The 21,526-nt window shown below is 47.1% G+C and overlaps 1 protein-coding gene across 2 annotated transcripts in view; it reads right to left on the bottom strand.

Moving 5' to 3' along the window:
- The window catches only part of MACROH2A2 (macroH2A.2 histone), a 50,858-nt gene that overhangs the window by 8,860 nt on the left and 20,472 nt on the right, over positions 1–21,526 (bottom strand). The window contains exons 3-7 of one of the 2 annotated variants that reach the window (XM_008517692.2): positions 8,616–8,722; positions 7,135–7,332; positions 5,966–6,076; positions 4,423–4,522; positions 91–180 (exon numbers count right to left, since the gene is read on the bottom strand). In XM_008517692.2, the coding sequence (XP_008515914.1) occupies positions 91–180; positions 4,423–4,522; positions 5,966–6,076; positions 7,135–7,332; positions 8,616–8,722 (606 nt within the window). The remainder of the gene's footprint in view (positions 1–90; positions 181–4,422; positions 4,523–5,965; positions 6,077–7,134; positions 7,333–8,615; positions 8,723–21,526) is intronic. The other variant, XM_008517693.2, reaches the window with a different exon arrangement.

Raw genomic sequence — 21,526 nt, 5'->3', positions numbered from 1 at the left:
TGCTTTGCAACCTGAATGGGCATGAAGCCTATCCTGCTGGAGAGGAGGGTGGGGAGGCCGTGCGGGGGTGTGGCCCAGCTCCCCTCTTACCTTCAGCAACCTCCAAAGGACCTTGGGATTTTCGAAGCTCCTTTACTGTTTCCAAGAACTCTTTTCCCCCAGCCTTTTCCAAGGCCTTACCTGTGAAGGAGAACAACGGGAAGCCATTCTAGTTGCTCTTTTCAGTGTCATTAATTATACTATTTGACATATTTTTGCTAGGCCTTAAAAAAACAACCCAATCATGCCTAGAAAGTAGGAAGCAAACTTTGCACTTGAGAGACTGGCTGCCAGTGGCCACGGTGGCAGGGTCTCTGGGCCTCTGCCCAGCAGGACTTAGACTCTAGTCTTAGAAACTTAGATTCTAGTTTTAGAAATGGTTTTAAAGGAACGTTTTAGGGGGTGATTTCGCCATAAAGCAGTTGCCAGCATGAATCCTAAAGGTGATCTTTTTAAAAAGCTGAGGCTCTAGTGTTGAGTTCTCTGGGTTCAGTACCCACGTTGTATTGGTTAAATGTGTCCGAATTTCATGGCAGCTCCCCACACTGGGAGCAGCTCACAGACCCTGCAGCCTGCCTCTAGTCACCAGCTCCTCCGTGGTCCCAGGGCCACCGGTGGGGATGCAGCCACATGGGGAACTCATGCCTAAGGTGACAGATGGCTCAGCCGGAACGTCTGGTGGAGAGCTCTGGGGTCCTGTTCCCATCTCATGACCACGGTCCTGCTGGGAGAGCCCTCAAGTCTTCAATTTCCTACTCACTATTTCTGGGCTGGGCTTCCAGAGGCCATGTGGACCCCCGGGAGCTGGCAGGACTCCACCTCTGTGCACCTCAGGCCTCTGAGATGACATGTGCGTGTTCTGTCCAGACTAGGATGGCCTGCTCTCGAGTCGGGGATGAGGTATTTTTTCTTCTTATGAATTTGGTGATCTGGATGTCTGGGCAAGTCTCAGCTCTCTCTATGGTTATTAGTTGCTGTTGTTATTATTATTATTTATTATTCAGTTCAGAGGCTTCCCTAGAGGCTGGGCTCCACACTCAGACACTCAAGTATACTTTGAGGCCACAGTACATTGTGCAGATCATTTAGGAAAAATGTCTATTCTAGGAGTGGGGAGGGGGTTTCTTCATGACTGTGCTTGGGTTTCAGTGACACTACGTGGAAATGGTGATCACGGGCTAGGCCAAGTGCCTCTCAGTCTCCTTTCTGGCCCTCCGACTCCCGGCCAGCGTTGGTCTGCTGGGTCACAGAAGCCTGGAGAAGGCTGGGCAGGGCAGCTGGTAGCCAGGTTCCCGCTGGCTCCAGGCAAACTAGGTCTGAGTGGCTCCTCTCTGCCCTCGGGGCAGGGCTGGATGGGGCCATGTCAAAGGGAAGTGAGTCCACCCCTTTCCTGAAGGAAGGAAGCGGTTAAGCAGAAGGTAGCCTGGAGACATGACGCGAGACTGTCTCTCTGCGGAAGCTCCAGTGGAGAAATGAAGATGGAACGCTTGCATGAGAACAGCCCCATCTTGACAAACCCGGAGACGGAGCATGGCGGGGAGACAGTCTCCTGACAGAAGACATTCCATCACTGACCACGTGGGTTTAACAAAATGTGTGAACCTGAACGTCATTAAGCCTCTAGATCCAACTACCAACTTACAAGAAAGACAGAGAAGAGACATGTTTAATGACACCAGGAGGGTGCAATCAACAAAATCCAGACCGTGGGAAACCCCCTAGGAAAAGGGCCTGGCTTCCTCAACAAATACATTGCAAAAGTAAAAAAAAGAGAGAGAGAGAAAGAGATGAAGAGACAGATGAACCTATGGGAAATAAGAGACTTATCAACCAAATGCAGTGTGTGGACTTAATTGGATCCTGAATCAAAAAGTAAAAATAAAAAAAGTAAACTGACACTTATGATGCAATTGGGACTTGAACGTGGACTGGATATTTAATGATATTAATTGTTTTAGTTGGGCTAATGGTACTGTGGTTATGTCATTGAAAAAACAGCCCTTGTGGTGCTGGCCCGGTGGCATAGTGGTTAGGTTCTCACACTCCACTTCTGCCCAGGGTTCACAGGTTTGGATCCTGGGCGTGGACCTAGCACCACTCATCAAGCCACACTGTGGCAGCATCCCACATAAAATAGAGGAAGATGGGCACAGATGTTAGCTCAGCAACAATCTTCCTCACACACATGATAAACAATAGCCCTTGTCATTCTGAAACATTCACAGATAAAATAGTCTGACATCTGGGGAAAGGGGGTGGGGGTAGAGCTGAAAGAAACATGGTCTTGGGTTGATGATATTGCAGCTGGGTGAGTGGAGTTTAATTATACTCTTCTGCTATTTTTGTGTATGCTTGAACTTTTCTGTAATAACATATAATGCTTTAAAAAGAATAAATCAGGGGCTGGCCCCGTGGCCGAGTGGTTAAGTTCGCGCGCTCTGCTCCAGGAGGTCCAGTGTTTCGTTGGTTCGAATCCTGGGCATGGACATGGCACTGCTCATCAAACCATGCTGAGGCAGCATCCCACATGCCACAGCTAGAAAGACCCACAACGAAGAATATACAACTATGTACCAGGGGGCTTTGGGGAGAAAAAGGAAAAAAAAAAAAAAAAAGAATAAGTCAGGGCCTTATCTGCACAGGTGAGTGGTTTGGGCAATGGCAGTGGAGAATGGAATCATGATGGGAGGGACCCTTTCCAACAACTCAGCAATGCTAGACTATCATTTATCAGATGCCTAGGAGCCCGGGACCGTGCTGAGCCCCATCCATGTGATACCTCATTTAATCTTCACAGCACCTCCAGGAGACACATATGATTGTCATCTTCACTTACAGATGAGGAAACTGAGGTTCAGAGAGGTTAAGAAACCTGCCTAAAGTCACACAGTTAGGAAGTGATTCAGAGAATCCAGGACACAGACCCATGCTGGCTCTAGAACCTCCACTGCTGGGATCTGAGCTTGAGTTTTTGCTCCAATATCAGTATTCTTTCTATTCTACCATTACCACACCACTTAAAAAAAGAGAAATATCTTTATTGTTTTCCTGATATGAAAATGCAAGTACGATAGATAAAGCAGGAACACTGCAACTTGTTTGCTTATGAGAAGCTAGGACACTTCCAAACAGAGCTCAAGATTAAGGCCACTAGGGGGAGCCTTTCCACAGAGGAGGAGGTGAGGGCAGTTGGTAGGGCCTGGGCTGGGTCTGAAGAGTGGAGACCTTCTCTACGTTTGCAATAGAAGTCCTGTTTCTCTGTAATGATGTTTATCCTCCCAGTGCTGTCCTATCTCCTTTTCAGCAAAGGAGGTAGCCTCTGATGCCAAAAAGGAAGTGTAAGTGAGCCCAGCAGCCCGGGCCTCTGTGCTCCCACCCAGGGCTGAGACTAGCACTCGCCCGGCATCACCCACCTTGGAGGCCAGCGCTGCATCCAGGGAGAAAGCCCTTTGCTCACTTCACTCTCTCATCGGAGAGTTGAAGGCACCGCCGTCTTGTAACATGGGTGAGATGGTGACCATTTAGGAGGCTATTATTTCTAGTGCCCTTGATAGCTTACCCTCCCAAGCTCCTCTGCCCAGCCTGCTGACAACTCCTCCCACCACTCGTGGGACGGGCGGCAATCCACTTGTAAAGGAACTCAAGGTATAGCCTTTCAGACGACCTAACTTTTCCCAGATGTCTGTTTCCTTTTCACCAATGGCATTCTCAATATTCAAGCTTAAAACTTATGTGAAGTTTTACCCAAAACATGTTCAACAATGTTCATGGTAGTATTACTTATTATAGCCCAAACTGGAAACTACCCAAATACTGCCAATGGTAGAACGGATTAACAAATTGTGGTATATTCGTACAGTGGAATACTGCACAGCCAAGAAAATGAATGACCTGCACCACACTCAACAACATGGGCCGATTTCACAAACACAAAGCTGAGCAAAAGGAGCTAGACACAAAAGAAGACATAATGTGTGATTTCGTCTATATAAAATCCGCAACGGATGACACCCCTAGATGCTGTCAGAGACAGGACAGTGGTGACCCTCGGAGGGAATGGTGAGTTGGGGGGGGACTGCTGGGGTGCTGGTAAGGTTCTGCTCATGATCAGGGTGCTGGTTACAGTTGTGCTCACTCTGAGAAAAACTCATCACGCTGTGCACAAATGATTGGTTTCTATATAATACTTCAATGAAAACTTCAAAAATGTATGCAGATTTAAAACAAAACTATTCTCTAGTAATGCTGTTCAACTGCATACAAAGGCAGAGTTTGACACGGTGCCCACGCTGGGGATACCCAGTTAACAGTGACTGCCTTCACAAGAACTTGCCGGAACAGTGGCTATTCTATGGCGCCTCCACCGAAGTCTCAGGACCTTACCTATGTCTTCCTTGAGGTCGATTTCGGCTGTGGTCGGGTGGACAATGCCCTCTACTCTCATGGAGCCAATATGGCTGATGTCACTCTGGGTCAAGGAGAGCTGTGTCAGGAAGAAAAGATGGAGAGCGTTGGAAGGATCAAATCCTATTAGAAATCTTGACATTTTACCTCACGCCTGTTAATTCTCTCAGTTGTTTATGCCGAATGTCAACAGAAAGGGCTGCTCACAGAGCAACCGTCTCATTTCCCAGGTGTTCAGTTTTCAGTGTGCTCTTCTGAGCTCAATGGATGGGATTTTCACTCTGAGGCTAGGAGCAGGTAACAGCTCTGCCCCTTTCCAGGAGTAGGAATGGGACCTCCCCTCCTCTTTCTGTCCTTATAGCTATGCCTTTGCTTCCCAATCTGGGTGACCCGGTGTCGGTGACTATGAGTAGCTCCTGTGAGGGAGCCAGGGCTTGCTCTCTCCTTTCCCCTCAGTACAGACCTTTGGGTGCAGGGACCACCTTGCTGGAGAGGAGCGATGGGCTCCGGGATTCTGACCTACCTGGCCACCCCGCCGTATGGGGACCACAGTCTTGGGCTACACTAGTGAAATGCTACCCCATACGATCATGGCTGAGCGGAATGGAGGGCATTCACCATCATCTCCCCATGTGAGCAAGAGCTTTCTGCTCCCCTAGAGAAGTGAGAGAGAGCTAATCACCATGGAACTCTGGACAGCCCTTAGAGGGGACAGAAATGCCACCTCTGCGGTTCCCTGCTTTCATCAGAGATGAAGTAGGAATCTGCCACATTTTTGCTCTTTCTAACATGCCCTTCCAAATGGCTTCAAGAGAGGCTCACACTATTGTCAGGCTGCAGACATTCAGCTACCAAAGATATGATGAACTGACTGTGTCCTCATGTATCTTATTTTAGCCCTAGTTGACTGGTAGATAAATTATCTGTTCCGTAAACTTTACGCCTGTGGGAATGAATTATTTGCATGTCTGGCTGGACGGCTGCTGTGCTGCTGAAGGCTGTTCAAATGTATAGCCCTGTTTGTTTTCTTTCTGCTGTTGTGAAAGGCAAGCCGACTGAATTATTGGCAAATAATTTATTTCTAACACCGGGGATATTCAAGAAACATATATTCCCATTTTCTTTCTTTGATACATGACATTGAACCATGGAAGGCAGCCCTCCCAAAGGCTGCTGGAGATAGCAGGCTATGGATTTTTTGGTGGGCACAGAAATAATTGGAGCATAAGGAATTCCCAGAAAAACCAGTAATGCCATCCCATCTAGTGACTAGAAAGATTCCCTACGCTTACTTTGGCTGACCAATGTCAGCATGAACAATTCTCAGTGCTAAAGAGCTTGTTTAATCTCACAACGAACGCAGACACTGCCGTAGCTCTTTAGCTTAAAAATGAATAATTCAAGACTAGAGTGAAAGCCGTATTAGGGGAGCGGGGGATGGAGGAGGCACCATTGCTGTAAACAGTAGGTTATAGACACGCACTGCTATTTTACTACAGTGTATTACGATTCTCTTTATTACCTTCTGCCCTAGAACAAGGCTCTTAGAAGACAGGATGGTGAATCCATCCCCTGGCCCATCCTCAGTGGTGGAATTTGAAGTTCCTTCTTTATCGCTGTCCTTCGGTTTGGACTATGGGTAGAAATCAGAATGACAGATGGAAAATAATCCAGAGAAAGCCCAAAGCGGCTTTATTAAGTTCTTCCCACAGCTACCAGCAACTTGGATGGGAAAGGACGTGGTCAGGCATTAAGTTCTGCTGTTTTTGACGGAGGGAAGCAAGAGACAGCAATATGAGGGAAAGACAAGAGTCCCGCCAAAACTACAGTGTGTTACAGGGCACCCTGGACACGGCACGTGATTCTGCTCTTTTCAACACCTGCTCCTTATGACAAGCGTCAGAACCGTGTGGGGCCATTCACAGCACACTGCTCAACTTCTCTTCTCCCCAGGATTCCCCGGGGCTCGGGGGTAGTGGGGGAAACTCGTACAATCTTTTGTGTTACCATGGAGGTTGGTAGAATGAAAATCTGACCATCTCTGAAGCAGCACTGTCCAATAGAACTTTCCACCATCCGAGAAATGTTCCATGCCCGTGCTGCTCAGTGCTTTTGAGCACTTGAAATGTGGCTGGTGCAACTGAGGAACTGTATTTCTAATTTGATTTACTCTTCATTAATTTTAATTCCCAAAGTTAAATAGCCACATGTGGCTAGCAGTCACCGTGCTGGGCAGCACAGGAAGCATCACGCCACAAATGGCATCTGAGCTACAGCTCCTCAGCATATAGACTCTCTGAAGACCTGAAGTTCCACCGGCTGACCTCAGGCAACTATTCAGGGGAGACGGGAGGGTTTTCAGGATGTAACAGGGAGCTCTGCAGGGAAATGCAAAGAAATTTCTGGGCTATCATCTCTCACGGCAGGTTTTGCTGGGGGCAGTGGAAGGGATCTGGAAACATGAAGACCAACCCACGCTTTGGGTTTGGGAACCTCTAGTGGATCCTGCTTAAGGATTCGAGCTCTAGTCTCAAGGGCCCTTTATTCTTCTCCATACACCTTCTTGTGCTTTTCTCCCAGCACCAAGCAGTCCCCAGTCCTTCAGCGGTGCTGGCTACACCCTCATCTCTTGATCATTCGACTTTCCCCCCGCTCTGAGCATCCCACGCTCACAGATGCAGCCGCGCTCACCTTTTTGGACGTCCGTGGTTTGGCAGCCTTGGATTTCTTGCCCCCTTTCTTGCCTGACGTGGCCTTCCTTCCTCTTTTCTCTGGGGGTGGGGAGAGGATAGTTTCTGACTTGCCTTTGGTCCCTCGCTTCTTGGCCAGCAGCTCAGGGTGAATTCTGGGCAGAACGCCTCCACTGGCGATGGTCACTCCTTTCAATAGCTGAAGAGAGAAAACGCATGAGCTTGGACAGCGAACAGCTTGCTGGTTCTGGATTCAATACGGTTCTAACGGCTGGCAAAACAAGCGTTAAATCTGGTCTTTGCCTTTGGAAGATACTGCAGAGTACGCCGTTTAATTGGCTTTCTCGTTTCACTCGTAGAGCGTGTCTCTGTAGGGATCAAGGCAAGCTGTGATCTTGTACAGAAAGCCAAACAAGCAAAGCAAAATGAAGGGGTATAGAGGTTGAAACCAGGGATGCTGTCCAGGGCTCTGGCATTCCAGGCATAACAGAGGATAAAGAGCTTCACATGCAGGGAGCGCAGCTTGACGAAACTAGGTTCAAAGGTTAATGCTCAGGCTAGACCCACTTAACAACAGACCAGTGGTCTCCGCTCTTTGGATCATGCATTCCATCGGTTAAACATGCTTGACCGTGCACCTCCCAAATGATCTGTTTCCTCTCACTAATTGACATGTGCCACCACACGAATACATTCTGCGCATCCTAAATGGCACTACTCAAAGTATGGTCTGCAACCAGGGCTGGTCCACAAACTGTTAGTTACCTGTCTGTGACAAAGGAAGTACAAAAACACAAGGAAGAGTCTAGAAACTCTTATAGCAAACTGACAGAATTATTGTACTTCTGTTGGATCTAATAACAAAAAATTATGGTTTATAGTTTGTATGTTTTCGTTTTTTATTTTTCTAGAAATTTTTTTAATTGTACTTTTGGAAACTATCAGTCCACGATGGATTTAAAATGAGAACTGATTCTTCACCACAGACAGCTTGAGAAGAAAGAGATTAAAAAATAAATATAAATAAAAGTTCTCATCCTATTTATTTGCCACTTTGCACATCCTTAGGGGGGATTCACTCCACTCTGGAGTCAGTTCTGAAATATAGGGGGTCAGTTCTAATATATAAGGAAGCACTCTCCTGCCCTCATCAGAATAAATAGTCAAGAAAGCCTGGGTGAAGAAACTGTAAAGAGAATAACGTGTGTGCTGCGCGTTCCCCAGCCACACACAGAGCTTGCTTTTAAAGAGGAAAAGGCCTGGCAAGATCCAGAACATATGATGGTACCTATTCCAGAGGCAATTTTCTTTTCACTCTGAATGACCTAGCTAGAAGAATTTGTTCTTCTCTTGTATGATCAGAATTCTTTCGTATAAAAGTGCCGGGAACCGAGGCAGGAACGGTTTGTAAGCAGCAGGGTCCAGGTGCAGTGTGTGTTTGGCAAACCCATCCCATGGCCTGTCTCCAGGCTTCACACCTACCTGATTGAGCTCCTCGTCATTGGCAACAGCCAGCAGGATGTGTCTCGGCGCTATCCGCGCCTTCTTGTTGTCCCTTGCGGCATTCCCAGCCAATTCTAGAATTTCAGCTGAAATTACAAGGGGGAGTTAACAGGCAATCACAGAAAAAGGTCGGAGCTTTCTAAAGCTTTCCTTTGGAAATTGTCTTTGAGTTTGATCACATTTATTCATTTGTGAGTTTTATGTCTGGGCCTGGAAAAAAAATGCAGAAGGCCGAAAAGAACTCAGGTCACAGACAAGTAAGATATTTTAGCAAGACTTGATATATGGTCCTGTGGCAAAGTCTTCTAGTTATCCCTTGACATGAATTCTCCCCCAGCTTCCTTATATATGGACCTCTTTTTGCTGCACCCATAACCACAGGAACAAAGACAGTATTTCCCAACCTCGTTTGTTGATAAGTGTGGTCACGTGACTAAGTTCTGGCCAATGAAAGGCAAGCAGTCATGCTGTAGGGTACCTCTGAGAAGTGTCCATCAATGAAGGGATTGTGCCCTTCGTCCCCTTCTACTGGTGGACTAGGGACATGATGGCTGGAATTTGAGCAGCCATCTTTGACCAAGAGGAAGAAGTCATAAATGATAGAGCAACAAGATAGATGGGACCTGAATCTCTTATGACAGTGGAGCCTTCTTATCAACCTGGACTGTCTTCTATAGACTTCTTTTTACGAGAGAGAAACTCTCTTGTTTAAGCCACTGTTAGCAGAAGTTAATCCTGACCAAAACAGAACTCTAACATAGGACCTAAGTTTCCTTCATTCTATAGAGAGCAGGACCATCTCTATGAAGATTAATGACACAGGTGAAGTCTGTCTTTGGTACCCATTGGGACCCTTTTCAGAATCTCTTTTTCCTCTTCACATGAGACCCCAGGTCCCTCCTGTCCTAAACGAAAGTGGATGGGAAGAACTCACTTATACTGCGGGAGGAGGAAATGCTTAACCAGAGAAGTGAGTTCCTAATAGGCATCCTGTGAGACCCGGGAAGGAAGGTAGGCTGGGGCCCAAGGGTTTCCCACATACCCCTCAGGACTTAAGCATGGCTCTGACTTTAACAAACATGTCACTTCGTCAATGTAAACAAGTTGGTAAAAAAGAATTTTCCCAAAACCATTTCACGTGCTACCCAATTTTTGACTCAAAATTTAAAAAATCTATAGAATTGGTTTACACCATTTGTATGCTTTCCCCCTTCCCCCCTTTGTCTTATTTTCTTATTTTTTTCTTCCTCAATTTTAGAAGGATGTTCTGCTAAATCACATTTGTCTGCTTCCAAAAGTATGAATGAGCCTTTAAAGAAAAAGAACTTCCCTTAGAAAGCTAGAGGCAACGTGCCAACGTCTTGTCTCACTGATAACGTGGGAGAAAAAGTGTGTGTATGTGCGTGTGTGCATGAGTATCTTGTGTGTTTAAGTGTGTGTGCAGGTGTCTGTGCAGGTGTGTGTTGAGGGATTTTCTGGTACCATGGCATAAATGTAAACCATAAGATTAACAGGCGATTCTGTACGAGTCTTTACAATTAACCTAATTTCAAACAAAATAGCACATGAAATTGCCATGATTCATAAAATCTATGGCAATAAAAAAAACCCCTTGGCATAAGTATGCCATATCGACTAAGCAAATGTGATTAACAAAAAACTTAGAATAAAATAAGCACTGTAGTTAAATATTTATATGGCATTTCCATAATGAAAAGAGCTAAATCACCGCAAACTCATTCTCACACCGTTTTCCAGGTGATCAGGCAATGAATGTTGTGTTTGCCAACAGTTTGTTACAGCGTGACCATGTCTGCAGAGTCAAAGACTGGGGCGCTGCAGGTTGAGAGGTAGGAGCACGGCCGCTGGGAAGACGGGGAGAGTCTGACATTAACGCTGTATTAGGTCACGGGGCGTGCTGCCTTCAGGCTGCTGCCTGACCCTTTCCTTCTCTTAGAAAGGGTACCTGTGAAAGGCTGTCGCTAGAGAGCTGTCACAGACAGGCTTGCTCGATGACTCCAGGTTAGAATGCACGCCCCCACTGCGCACAATATGAAGGAGTTTCCTGCCCCTGCTCATTGTGGGGGCCTCCCCTTGGGAGGAAGGGACACTCCATTTACCTCTTTGTCTAGATGGGACAAAGTCAAGGAACCTCCTAATTTTAAGCTTCTGAGCAATCGAATTTAATCGAGCCCCCTGGACCATGACTTGCCTGCCTCTGTCACCTGCACTTAGATGGAGCAGTCGGGCATTCTCCCAAGTCCATCGAATTAGCCATCAGCACGACAGCAGGGCTAATGGGAAGCCCAATACGCCTGGACCTTCAAGCAGCCCCTGAAGGCCAGGTTATTGTCAGCCTAACAGAGAGATGCACAGACACTGGATTCAGAGGAGGGAAATCTGGCAGCACAGGAAGAGACTAGAGGCAGCGGTCCAGCGGGTGGCACAACACAGGGCCCGCAGGCGAGGCTGCACCTCAGGTGAGGAGCGTGCGCCTGGGCTTCTGGACCAGCCCTTCTGAAATAAGTTATAAGAAGGAAAACCTTGACTATGTGCTCCAGTGCAAAAGCAGAGGTAGAACTTTTTTTCTTTAGAGATCAAAACTTCTTACTAATACACAGAAGAACATCGAGACCAAGGAGTTCTTTTCTCTGTTGGCTGTTTAGTCTGAACACTTCTTGGAACAAGGACTTCACCATTTAAATGTCTGAAATAACATTAACCATTACTAATATTTTGAAATGTTATTATGACAATACACTCACATGAACTATAAAAGTTTGCTACATTTTTGAGTGGTTTTATTGATCTGGGGAACACAAGTATCCTTCTATTGGCAATCAATAGGAAAATGAGATTCGTAGAGTACAAATTCATTTCGCTGCAAATTTTGTGGGAAGATCATTATTCCGCTAAGTGGTGAATTCCATGGAAGTCTATAGACTTCCATACAAACCTCTCACTTCTCGGAAGTCACACTTCCAGCAATAGTAACCATCTGGATTATAGCTGAGAGTCTGGTAGTAACAGAAAATTATTTCTGTAGCCAAAAGGGATGTTGGAAAGCTCATCAAGCACATTATTGTGGAGGAGTCTGTGTCCTCTCATTTTGTACACCATCTAAACCAACACTGGCTATCCCAGCCCACAGGAGATGGGAAACACCGCATTAAATGGAGAGTGGGGACAGAGGGCATGGAGCGGCCACTCCTTCAAGACTGTCTCCTGCCCAGCCGTTTCCTGCTTGTCCTCTTGCCCATAGGTGGTGCTGCCCCCGGGGCTCTGTCTGGGCCCTCTGCTCTGCTCGGGCTATGGAGTCTTCTGGGGAAATCGAATCCATCCACGGCTCCAGCTTCCACGTGCCTGCCCACGCCACCAGAGAGGCACATCCAGCCCTGCTGTGACGGCACCAGGACAGCCTCTCCCGGGCATCCCACAGGGAAACCAAACTCACCACATCTCCAAACCCAAAGCACAACCCCCGCCCCTGCTCCTCCCATTGCCCTTGGGACTGACTGCGCCTCCAGAGACCTGGGAGTCATTCCCTACCTGCCCCCATCCCCTCCCCACCTAGGCAATCTCACATACCTCTGCCCCCTTTTCTCGACGCTTGTTGCCACTGCCTGAGTGAAGGCTCGCTTCTCTTGCCAGCCAGACACCCTAATTGTTACAGGTGTCTAAATGGTTTCCCTGCCCCCAATTCTGTCCTCGGATCCATGCCAACAAGCCCACAGCTGGCCGATAGGTACCTTTGTGCAAATTTGAAAAAGACATCCCTTCCTCAAGATACTTTACACTTCCCTGATTTTGTTAGAACACCCTTTACGGCCATCTGCTGGAAACGCTCCTAATAAATATACAAATCTAGGGGCCGGCCCAGTGGCACAGTGGGTAAGTTTGCGCTCTCTGCTTTGGTGGCCCAGGTTTCATGGGTTCGGATCCCAGGTGCAGACCTACACACCACTCATCAAGTCATGCTGTGGCAGCATCCCATGTACAAAAAATAGAGGAAGATTGGCACAGATGTTAGCTCAGAGCCAACCTTCCTCACCAGAAAAAAAAACAAAAGAAAAACCAAATCTTTGAGGTCTATGATGTGAATGATATTTCCTTAAATCTATGTCCTTGTGCAGTGTACAATGTACACAACCATACATGTGGCCCTGGCTGCCAAAGTGATCTTTTCAAAACACAATGTAATAAATGAAAATCATTAGATAAAAAAATGCTTGGTGTTAAATAGATAAACCCAGTGGTCTGGAAATGATGTGTAAATGATGGGTTTCTATGTTACACAACAATTTCATGAGGTGCCTTGAGTTTCAAATCTTGTTTTAAGACCTATTTGTCCTGTCAATTAAAAATATATTATAGAACATTTTTTCAACATAAAAATGATTATAAATTATTCATTTTCAATATCTTACATTTACTTTGTATCTATTATTGATAAATACAAAATCTTTTTCTGGAATTTGGGGGTTGCTTCTTCAATCCGTTTTTCCTCACTTACACTGGAGATGTGAACTGGGCCAACACTTACAGATTGAGAAACTCAAGTAGGAAAGTGAGTCCACGCTGGGAGGCTCAGGCTGGCCCAGGTGGACGGGATAATCTGGACGAGCCGTTCAACTGGCAATTGTCACTAGATTGTGCAACCTCCTCCCAGCTGGGACCAGAAACACTGTGTGGCTCTGACAGCACGACGTGTGAACCAGGGGCCAGCTAGGCGGCCAGCCCCGAGAAAACCGGCACGGCAGACTGCTCTCTCTCACCCAGAGGTGCTGAAAATTCGTGCAACTTTCTTTCTGGCTAAGTAGCCCCCAGGCTTCTCTTACTGGCCATTCCTGTGGCCCTAGGTTCCCTTGCAGAGGCAGAAAGTAGAAGAAGGGACCTGCAGCAACCACAGACATGAGTCCAAGAGGAGAAGTAAACTGGCCAGAGGAAATCAGGACCAGGGCCGGCGGCTCCCAGGCCGTCAGCAGGAGAACCCCAGGTCACCGCAGGGTTGAAGGGCACTGTCTGCAGCCAAGATCAGGGCAGGAGATAGGAGCTCAATGCTGCAACTGAAAGTCGTGCTATGAGGGTCGGCTAGGACGGAGTGTGATAGTCGACGTGCGAGGAGGGTGGCTGCGAGAGGCTGATGTCCCCACGTGGGGACAGTGTGATGTGCTCATGTGTTCCCAGCCACCCCTCCCCTTCTGGGAGCTGGAGGAGATCCTTCCCTTCTTGGCAGAGCCTCCAGCCGGCCTTGGAGACCCTGGGACCTCACTCCCCACAGGCTGCTGGTCTCCAGCATCTGTCGCTTCTCTCCCTGCGGCAGGGATGCGGCCCTGGTCGGCCAGGAATCCCTTTGCTAGTCTGGTGAGTCTCTTGAACCCCCTCTCAGAACAAAGGTTGATTTTTTTTATTGTAGTAAAATATGCATAAAGAAAATTTACCATTGTAACCATTTTTAAGAGCATAACTCAGTGGCATTAATTACATTCACAATGTTGTACAACCATCACCACTATCCATCTCCAGAACTTTTTCATCATCCTAAATGGAAACTCCATACCCATTAAACTATAACTCCCCATCCCATCTGCAGCCCTCCTCAGGCCCTGGCAACACCATTCTCCTCTCTGTCTCTATGGATTTTCCTATTCTAGGTTCCTCACATAGCTGGATTCCTACAATATTTGTCCTTTTGTATCTGGCTTATTTCACTTAGCATAAGGTCTTCAAGGTTCATCCATGTTGTAGCAGGTGTCAGAATTTAATTCTTTTTTATGGCTGAATAATGTCCATTGTATGAATATACCACATTTTGTTTATCCATTCATCTGTTGATGGACACTTGGGTTGTTTCCACTTTGGGTTGTGAATAATGCTGCTATGAACTTTTGTGTGTAAGGTGTGTGTTTAACTCTCTGATTTCAATTCTTTGGGGCATACACTTTGGAGCAGAACTGCTGGGTCATAGGGTCATTCTGTTTCACTTTTTCAGGAACCGCCAAACTGTCTCCCACAGCGACCACACCATATTACGTCCCCCAGCAAGGCACAGGGTTCCAATTTCTCCACAGCTTCACCAGCACTTGCCATTTTCCTTCTTTCTTTCTTTTTTTAATAACCATCCTAACGAGTGTCAGGATCAAGTTTTAAACTTGTTAAACAAGTTTTAAACATATTTATAAAATAAAATATGTGGGATGACAAAGAAACGAATTACACTGAAATATAGTTTGAAAGTATTAGAAAGTCTGGGATAATAGTAGTCTATGTGCTTCTTTATTAACATATTAAATAAGATCTGATGGAGGTGATTTCTTCTTTTTTAATTTTTTAAAACATTTTTATTGAGTTAGTGATAGGTTACAATCTTGTGAAATTTCAGTTGTACATTATTGTCTGTCAGTCGTGTTGTAGGTGCACCTCTTCACCATTTGTGCCCACCCCCCCACCCCACCTTTCCCCTGGTAGCCACTAATCTGTTCTCTTTGTCCACATGTTTAAATTCCTCATATGAGTGGAGTCACACAGAGATTGTCCTTCTCTATCTGGCTTATTTCACTTAACATAATAATTCCCTCAAGGTTCATCCATGTTGTTGCAAATGGGACGATTCTGTTCTTTTTTATGGCTGAGTAGTATTCCATTGTATATATACCACATCTTCTTTATCCAATCATCTGTTGATAGGCACTTAGGTTGCTTCCACGTCTTAGCTATTATAAATAAAGCTGCAATGAACATTGAGGTGCATAGGACTTTTGGAATTGCTGACTTCAAGCTCTTTGGATAGATACCCAGCTGGGTCGTATGGTAGTTCTATTTTTAATTTTTTGAGGAATCTCCATACTGTTTTCCATAGTGGCTGCACCAGTTTGCATTCTCACCAGCAGTGTATGAGGGTTCCTTTTTCTCCACAACCTCTCCAATATTTGTTACTATTTGTTTTAGTTATTTTTGTCTTTCTAATGGGTGTAAGGTGATATCTTAGTGTAGTTTTGATTTGCATTTCCCTGATGATCAGCGATGATGAGCATCTTTTCATGTGCCTATTGGCCATCCGTATATCTTCTTTGGAGAAATGTCTGTTCATGTCTCCAGCCCATTTTTTGATCAGGTTGTTTGATTTTTTGTTGTTCAGCTGTGTGAGTTCTTTATATATTATGGATATTAAGCTTTTGTCAGATATATGACTTGCAAATATTTTTTCCCAGTTAGTGGGTTGTTGTTTTGTTTCAATCCTGTTTTCATTTCCCTTGAAGAAGCTCTTTAGTCTGATGAAGTCCCATTTGTTTATTCTTTCTATTGTTTTGATGGAGGTGATTTCTACTTCTACTGTGAGTGTGACATAAGGATAAATGTGAATGATATTCTAGATATCTATAACCATGGCAAATAAAAAGAAAATGTCAGTGATTTCAATTGGTGAAAAGTCCTGGCTAGAACTACCGCGGTTTGTAGCCACATTCACAAAGGGAGGAAACGCTAAACCTCAGGCGTGGTAGTGAACTAAAGATGGAATCCGAGGACCCGGGCTCAAGCCTCTGCTGCGTCACACCCTCTCCCACCTCCCACCCCACCAGCTGTCGTCCCCCTCTTCCCTTCTGCTGGGCCAAACTCCCCAGAAGAGTCCCCACTCCCTTTCTCTCCTGTCCACACCTCCCACCCCTCAACCCACTGCTGTTTGGCTTTGACCACCCACACTGTCCTGGCCAAGGTCACCGTGATCTTGAGATCTGTTGTCCTTGTCTGGTTTTATTGGCGTGACCTCTGAGGGTTACTGACTCCCTCTCCTCTCCCTTGGTCTCCGGGGCACTGACTCTCACGCTTCCTCCTAACCTCTGGCTGCCCTCCTCAGCCGCCTTCACCACCCTTTCCCCGCTACCTGGGCATACTGGTCTTGTCGCTGCCCTCTCTCTGGGTGACCTCACTCACTCCCACAGCCTTCACTACAGCCTGCCCACGGTGCCTGCGTCTGTACCTCCAGCCCACAGCTCCCTCCTGGGCCCCAGACACACCTAGTAGGTCTTCACTCAGTACCAGCAATAGCCTCACGGACTGAGTTGCTACCATGTGCCTGGGGCGGTGCTAAGCACCTTCACACATTATCTTACATAATCCCCACAGTGACGCTATGAGCAAGCACAGGGCTGACACTTCTTAGCTGATAAGAGTCAGAGCCAGAATCCAGTGTTCCTAACCACTCTGCCCTCCAGGGCACCTTGTAGACACCAGCCCCGCCAGGTCCCAAACTGAGCCCCTCACCCTGCTTCCTATTCTCCTCCGTTGTTTCCTACTTCAGCTGCAGGCACCATTCTCCAGGCACCAGCTACTTTCCTCTCTTCTCCTCCTCTTGGCCAATCCTCTTGGACTGGAGTTCACATCTCCACTCCTCAGCCCATGGCAGCCCAAGGCTGAAAGATTCCTGCCACCCTTGACCCCGTCCTCCTTATCCAATCGATTATTGGGCAGAGCGGACCCTGCCCTCCAGATCGCTCCCAAATTTGGCCATTTCTTCTCATCATCCCCACTGAATACCCCTAGTCCTGGCCACTGTCAATTCTCAAAAATGCCACCAATACAGCTCCCAGTGGTTTCCTGGACTCTGATCTCGCTTCCTACCAACTATTCTCCACCTAAAGCCTAAGCGATGCCCCAAATTCCGCCTCCTCCTTCGACGCCTTCCCCTGGCGTGTGTGCAAAATGTGCACACTCTCATCACGGTCCCCAAGGACCTGCCTGCCCAGGCCCTCGTCTTGTCTCTCTCCCCCTCCCATTTCCCAGCTCTGCTCCAGGTGCATGACCTTCCTCCAGTTTCTGGCAGGGGCCACATGCTTCCTCTAGACTCCAGGCCTTCACCCTTGTTCCTCTCCAACCTGACAATCTCTCCCTAGTTCAACACTCCAAATAAATCTAGTTAATTCCTCCGGATTCCCTGCCCTGGCCGCCATCAGAATCGTCTGGGGAGATTTAAAAGATCTTGATGGCAGAACACACCCCAGAATCTCCGGGGGTCAGACCTAGGCATCAGGATGTTAAATCCCTCAACTTGAGAACCATGGTTGAGAACCTGGTTTAGGTCCTAACACCCCTGCTTGGTAAGAGGCAGCCGCCCCCCAATTTCCCCAAGCTCCTCTGACGTCCCCGATCAACGCGCATGTCATCTTATCGTGCAGTGTTGAGTGATCATCTGCCCTGCAGGGACGGACCGTGTCGTCTGTCTTCCACCTGTCTTCAAGGCCTGATCCAAAGGAGGGTCTCGGTCGGTATTTGTGTCGACAGGAGGCTTTCACACTTGGAACCCCTTTCCTAACAAAATGGATTGGTGCCCCCTCCAAAAAAACCCTAACAAAAATCCCCCTTTTACTTACTCAACAATGACCTGCAATTCCACTAATAATGATTCATTTTTCACTTAAAACTCCTTGTCTTATTAAAATGTAAATACAGCTCTAAAATACAACATCTTAACGGAATTAGTCATTATACTTTGCCCTGAATGATTTCACCAGCTCTTAATAGAAGGGAGAGGAGAAGAATTGCCATTTATTAAGTGCATCCTATGCACCAGGCATTTTACACACATCGGCTCATGTAATGGAGTTAAATGAGCTAGCTCTGAAAACACTTGAAGCTCAGAGAGGTTCAGGAATCAACCCAAAGTAACAGAGCTGGTAAATTGATAAACCAGATTTAAACCGACATCTAAACCTGTGCACTCAACTCCAGCCTGAGTCTGGAGGGGAGACAAAGCACAAAAGAGGGGAAGGAAGAGACACAGAGAAGACAGGCCTGGGCCTCAGAAGACCAGCTTCACCTTCCCCGTTTGACCCAGGACGATGCTGGATGCTGGGACTGGACCAGGGGAAAGAGTATTATTGGCAACAGCAGCCTTCCAGGTGCTCATCCTCTCTTCTATTTCAGGTCCAACCTCTCAGCAAACCCTGTTGGCTTTGCCTTCAAAATATACCAGTACTCTGACCACTTCTCGGTCCTTTCACTGCCCACTCCCCAACCACATGGCTCTCATCAGATGTCCCCATCAGCTTCTTGCTGCTTTCCAGGCTTCTGCTCTCTCCCCAGGGTCAGCTCACTTTCGCCTCTGCTCAGAACCCTCCAGAGCTCCCTTCTCAAGCTCTTATCCCCACCAGCCCATTCTCCCTCGGGCCTCATTTACAGTCCAAGCCCCCTCAGCTCCTGCCCTCTGGGCCCTCTGAAGTTCCCCCAGCACTCCCAGCTCTGCCCTCCCATCGCCTGGAGCTCTGCCCCGACAGCCCCTGCCGCTCCCTGCCTCCTTCACGTGCCGCCCCTGGCGGGGGACCTTATCTGACGGCTCTATTTACAACCCCTCACCTCCCCCTTCCCGGAACACCTCTCTCCTTTCCTGCTGTGTGTCCCCTGGCACTCATCACCCTCTGATGTGTGCCATATACACTTATTTTTTGCTGTTTTTCCCCTCCAGAATGCACCATGTCCCAGGGCAGGGACTCCTGTCTGTCTTGGTCTCTGCCGTATCCTCAGCATCTAGAACAACACCTGGCATACAGCAGGTGTTCAGTAAAGGCTCGCTGAGTGAATGGAGGATTATGAGAGATCAATTTGAAAAGTGGGGTGATCTTCTACTTTGGGAGATACTATAAATTTTTAAAGATGTGCTGGCTCAGAGTCCAGAGGGTGACGTTCAGGTTAGAGTATGCATTGCTATGGGGTCTGGTGGCTTTAATCCCAGATAAATTAAAAGTCATATAAGACTTCCTGTGTGCACTGACATGTAGACGTCTAACAAATATTTGTTGAACGAATGAATAGGAAAATGTTAACTTTTTTTTTTAAAGATTGGCAGCTGAGCTAACACCTGTTGCTAATCTTTTTTTTTCTTTCTTCTTCTCCCCAAAGCCCCCCAGTACATAGTCGTATATTTTAGTTGTGGGTCCTTCTAGTTGTGCTATGTGGGACGCCACCTCAGTATGGCTTGATGAGTGCTGCCATGTCTGTGCCCAGGATCAGAACTGGTGAAACCCTGGGCCACTGAAGCGGAGCTCGTGAAACTAACCACTTGGCGACGAGGCCAGCCCTAACTTTTATCTGAACCAAAGACTAACAGAGATGCCAGTGATTCAAAAGGCCAAAGTTTGTTCTATTATACTCGAAGTTTAGACTTTTGCCAGGTGGACGCACAGGAAGTACTTAATTTTTTGATTATACAGACATCACAATGGGCAGCGCAGCAGGAAGCGCATAGCTCAGGGCCGCAGCACTGCAGGGAACCCAGCTCCCCACCTGGAGGCGGGATCCCTCCAAGACTCAGGGTCCTCCAGTTTCAGTGGGTGATAGGATCTCACAGATTGTCTTAAAGCTTCATGCACCCCTCTCAAAGTCCTTCCTCTCCCTCCCTGAGCGGAGAGCTTTTTCTATCAGATTCTTGGATCCCACCCCAGACCCAGTGGATCAGATCCTGGGGGGTAGGGTGGGGAGTGTGCAGCCAGGAGCCTGCATTTTAAACAAGCCTTCCCCAAGCCTTCAGGCCTGCTGCTAAAAGAGTGCCTACAATCTTTTTCCTTTTGGTGGCTCCTGGAGCAGAGGCCTCAGAATCACCTTAGGAGTGCATTAAGACATGCAGAGTCAGGGCGCCAGCCCAGTGGTGGAGTGGTTAAGTTCTCGCACTCCACTTCGGTGGCTGGGGGGTTCACAGGTTCTGATCCCGGGCACAGACTTATGCCCCACTCATTAAGCCACACTGTGGTGGCGTCCCAAGTACAAAATAGAAAAAGACTGCCACAGCTGTTAGTTCAGCGACAATCTTCCTCAAGCAAAAAGAGGAAGATTGGCAACCGATGTTAGCCCAGAGCCAATCTCCCTCACCAAAAAAAAAAAAAAAGAAAGAAAGAAAAAAAAGAAAAAAAGGAAAGAAATGCAGTCTCAGCTCCAACCCCTTGTCAACAACATCCCCAGAGTGGAAAAGCACTGCTCTGTCACGCTTGACTGCATCGACTTTCAGGACCCTCCAGCCCTTCTCTCCAACCCCCTAAAGGTTCTCTTGAGAAACTTTTAGCCCAGGAACAAGTCTTTCATTTACAAGAAGAGAAAGGCTCAAGATGCTGGGGTCTGCGTGATGGAAGCTCCGGGGGAGAAGGCTCCTGCGAGCAGATCAAGGTAAACCCTTTATCAGTGACAGTGCTTGGGCACCAAGACGGCAGAGCAGGACAGAGCATCCAAAGAGGAGGAAGGATTGCTCTTGAGGGAGAAGCAGGAGGGGAAGAGAGACCTGGGGCAGAAGCTGGGTCCAGCCCTGCTGCGCCCAGGGGTTTCCATGCTGCGGCTGTAGGGGCTCGGCTTCCCGGGGCGACAGTGTGGGGAGGTTTGCTTTTTACCCGTGGACTTCCCGAGCGAGCTAACCTGGGCGTCTGAGGGACTGGTTAACCTCGGGCAAAGTCAGACATTGTTGCTCATGGCTAAAACGACCCGTCAAGGAACTAATCACACTTATTTATAGATATCTATCTTTATTTTCATATATTTTATATATGTATATATATATTTTTAAAAAGCATCCTTGAAATTGTGAAGTTTGGTTTCTGTTTAACTGTGACATAAGAGGACAACAACAAAAAAGCTAAATAGAAAGCCACTCAAATATACAAAGACCACAGAGCAAAAATCTCATCTTTCAGGAAAAAATAATTTTAACAGCCAATATGGAAAACTATTTCCTATGTATCGGCTGTAGACAGTAACCACCTCCGGAAAGGAGAGCAAAATTAGAACGTTATTGTATAGGCTTCACGGAACCACTGAAGAGGCTTCAGACGCTCAGGTCAGTGTTATTTACGGACACTGAGTCCTAGTTTAATACACCGGGAGAACCGATGTTTAGTGAGGACCTTGAAGTCAAG

Source organism: Equus przewalskii, chromosome 1 (genome assembly GCF_037783145.1).
Source record: "Equus przewalskii isolate Varuska chromosome 1, EquPr2, whole genome shotgun sequence".
NCBI classification, from domain to species: Eukaryota; Metazoa; Chordata; class Mammalia; order Perissodactyla; family Equidae; genus Equus; species Equus przewalskii.
This window is presented reverse-complemented; position numbering and strand designations above follow the sequence as displayed.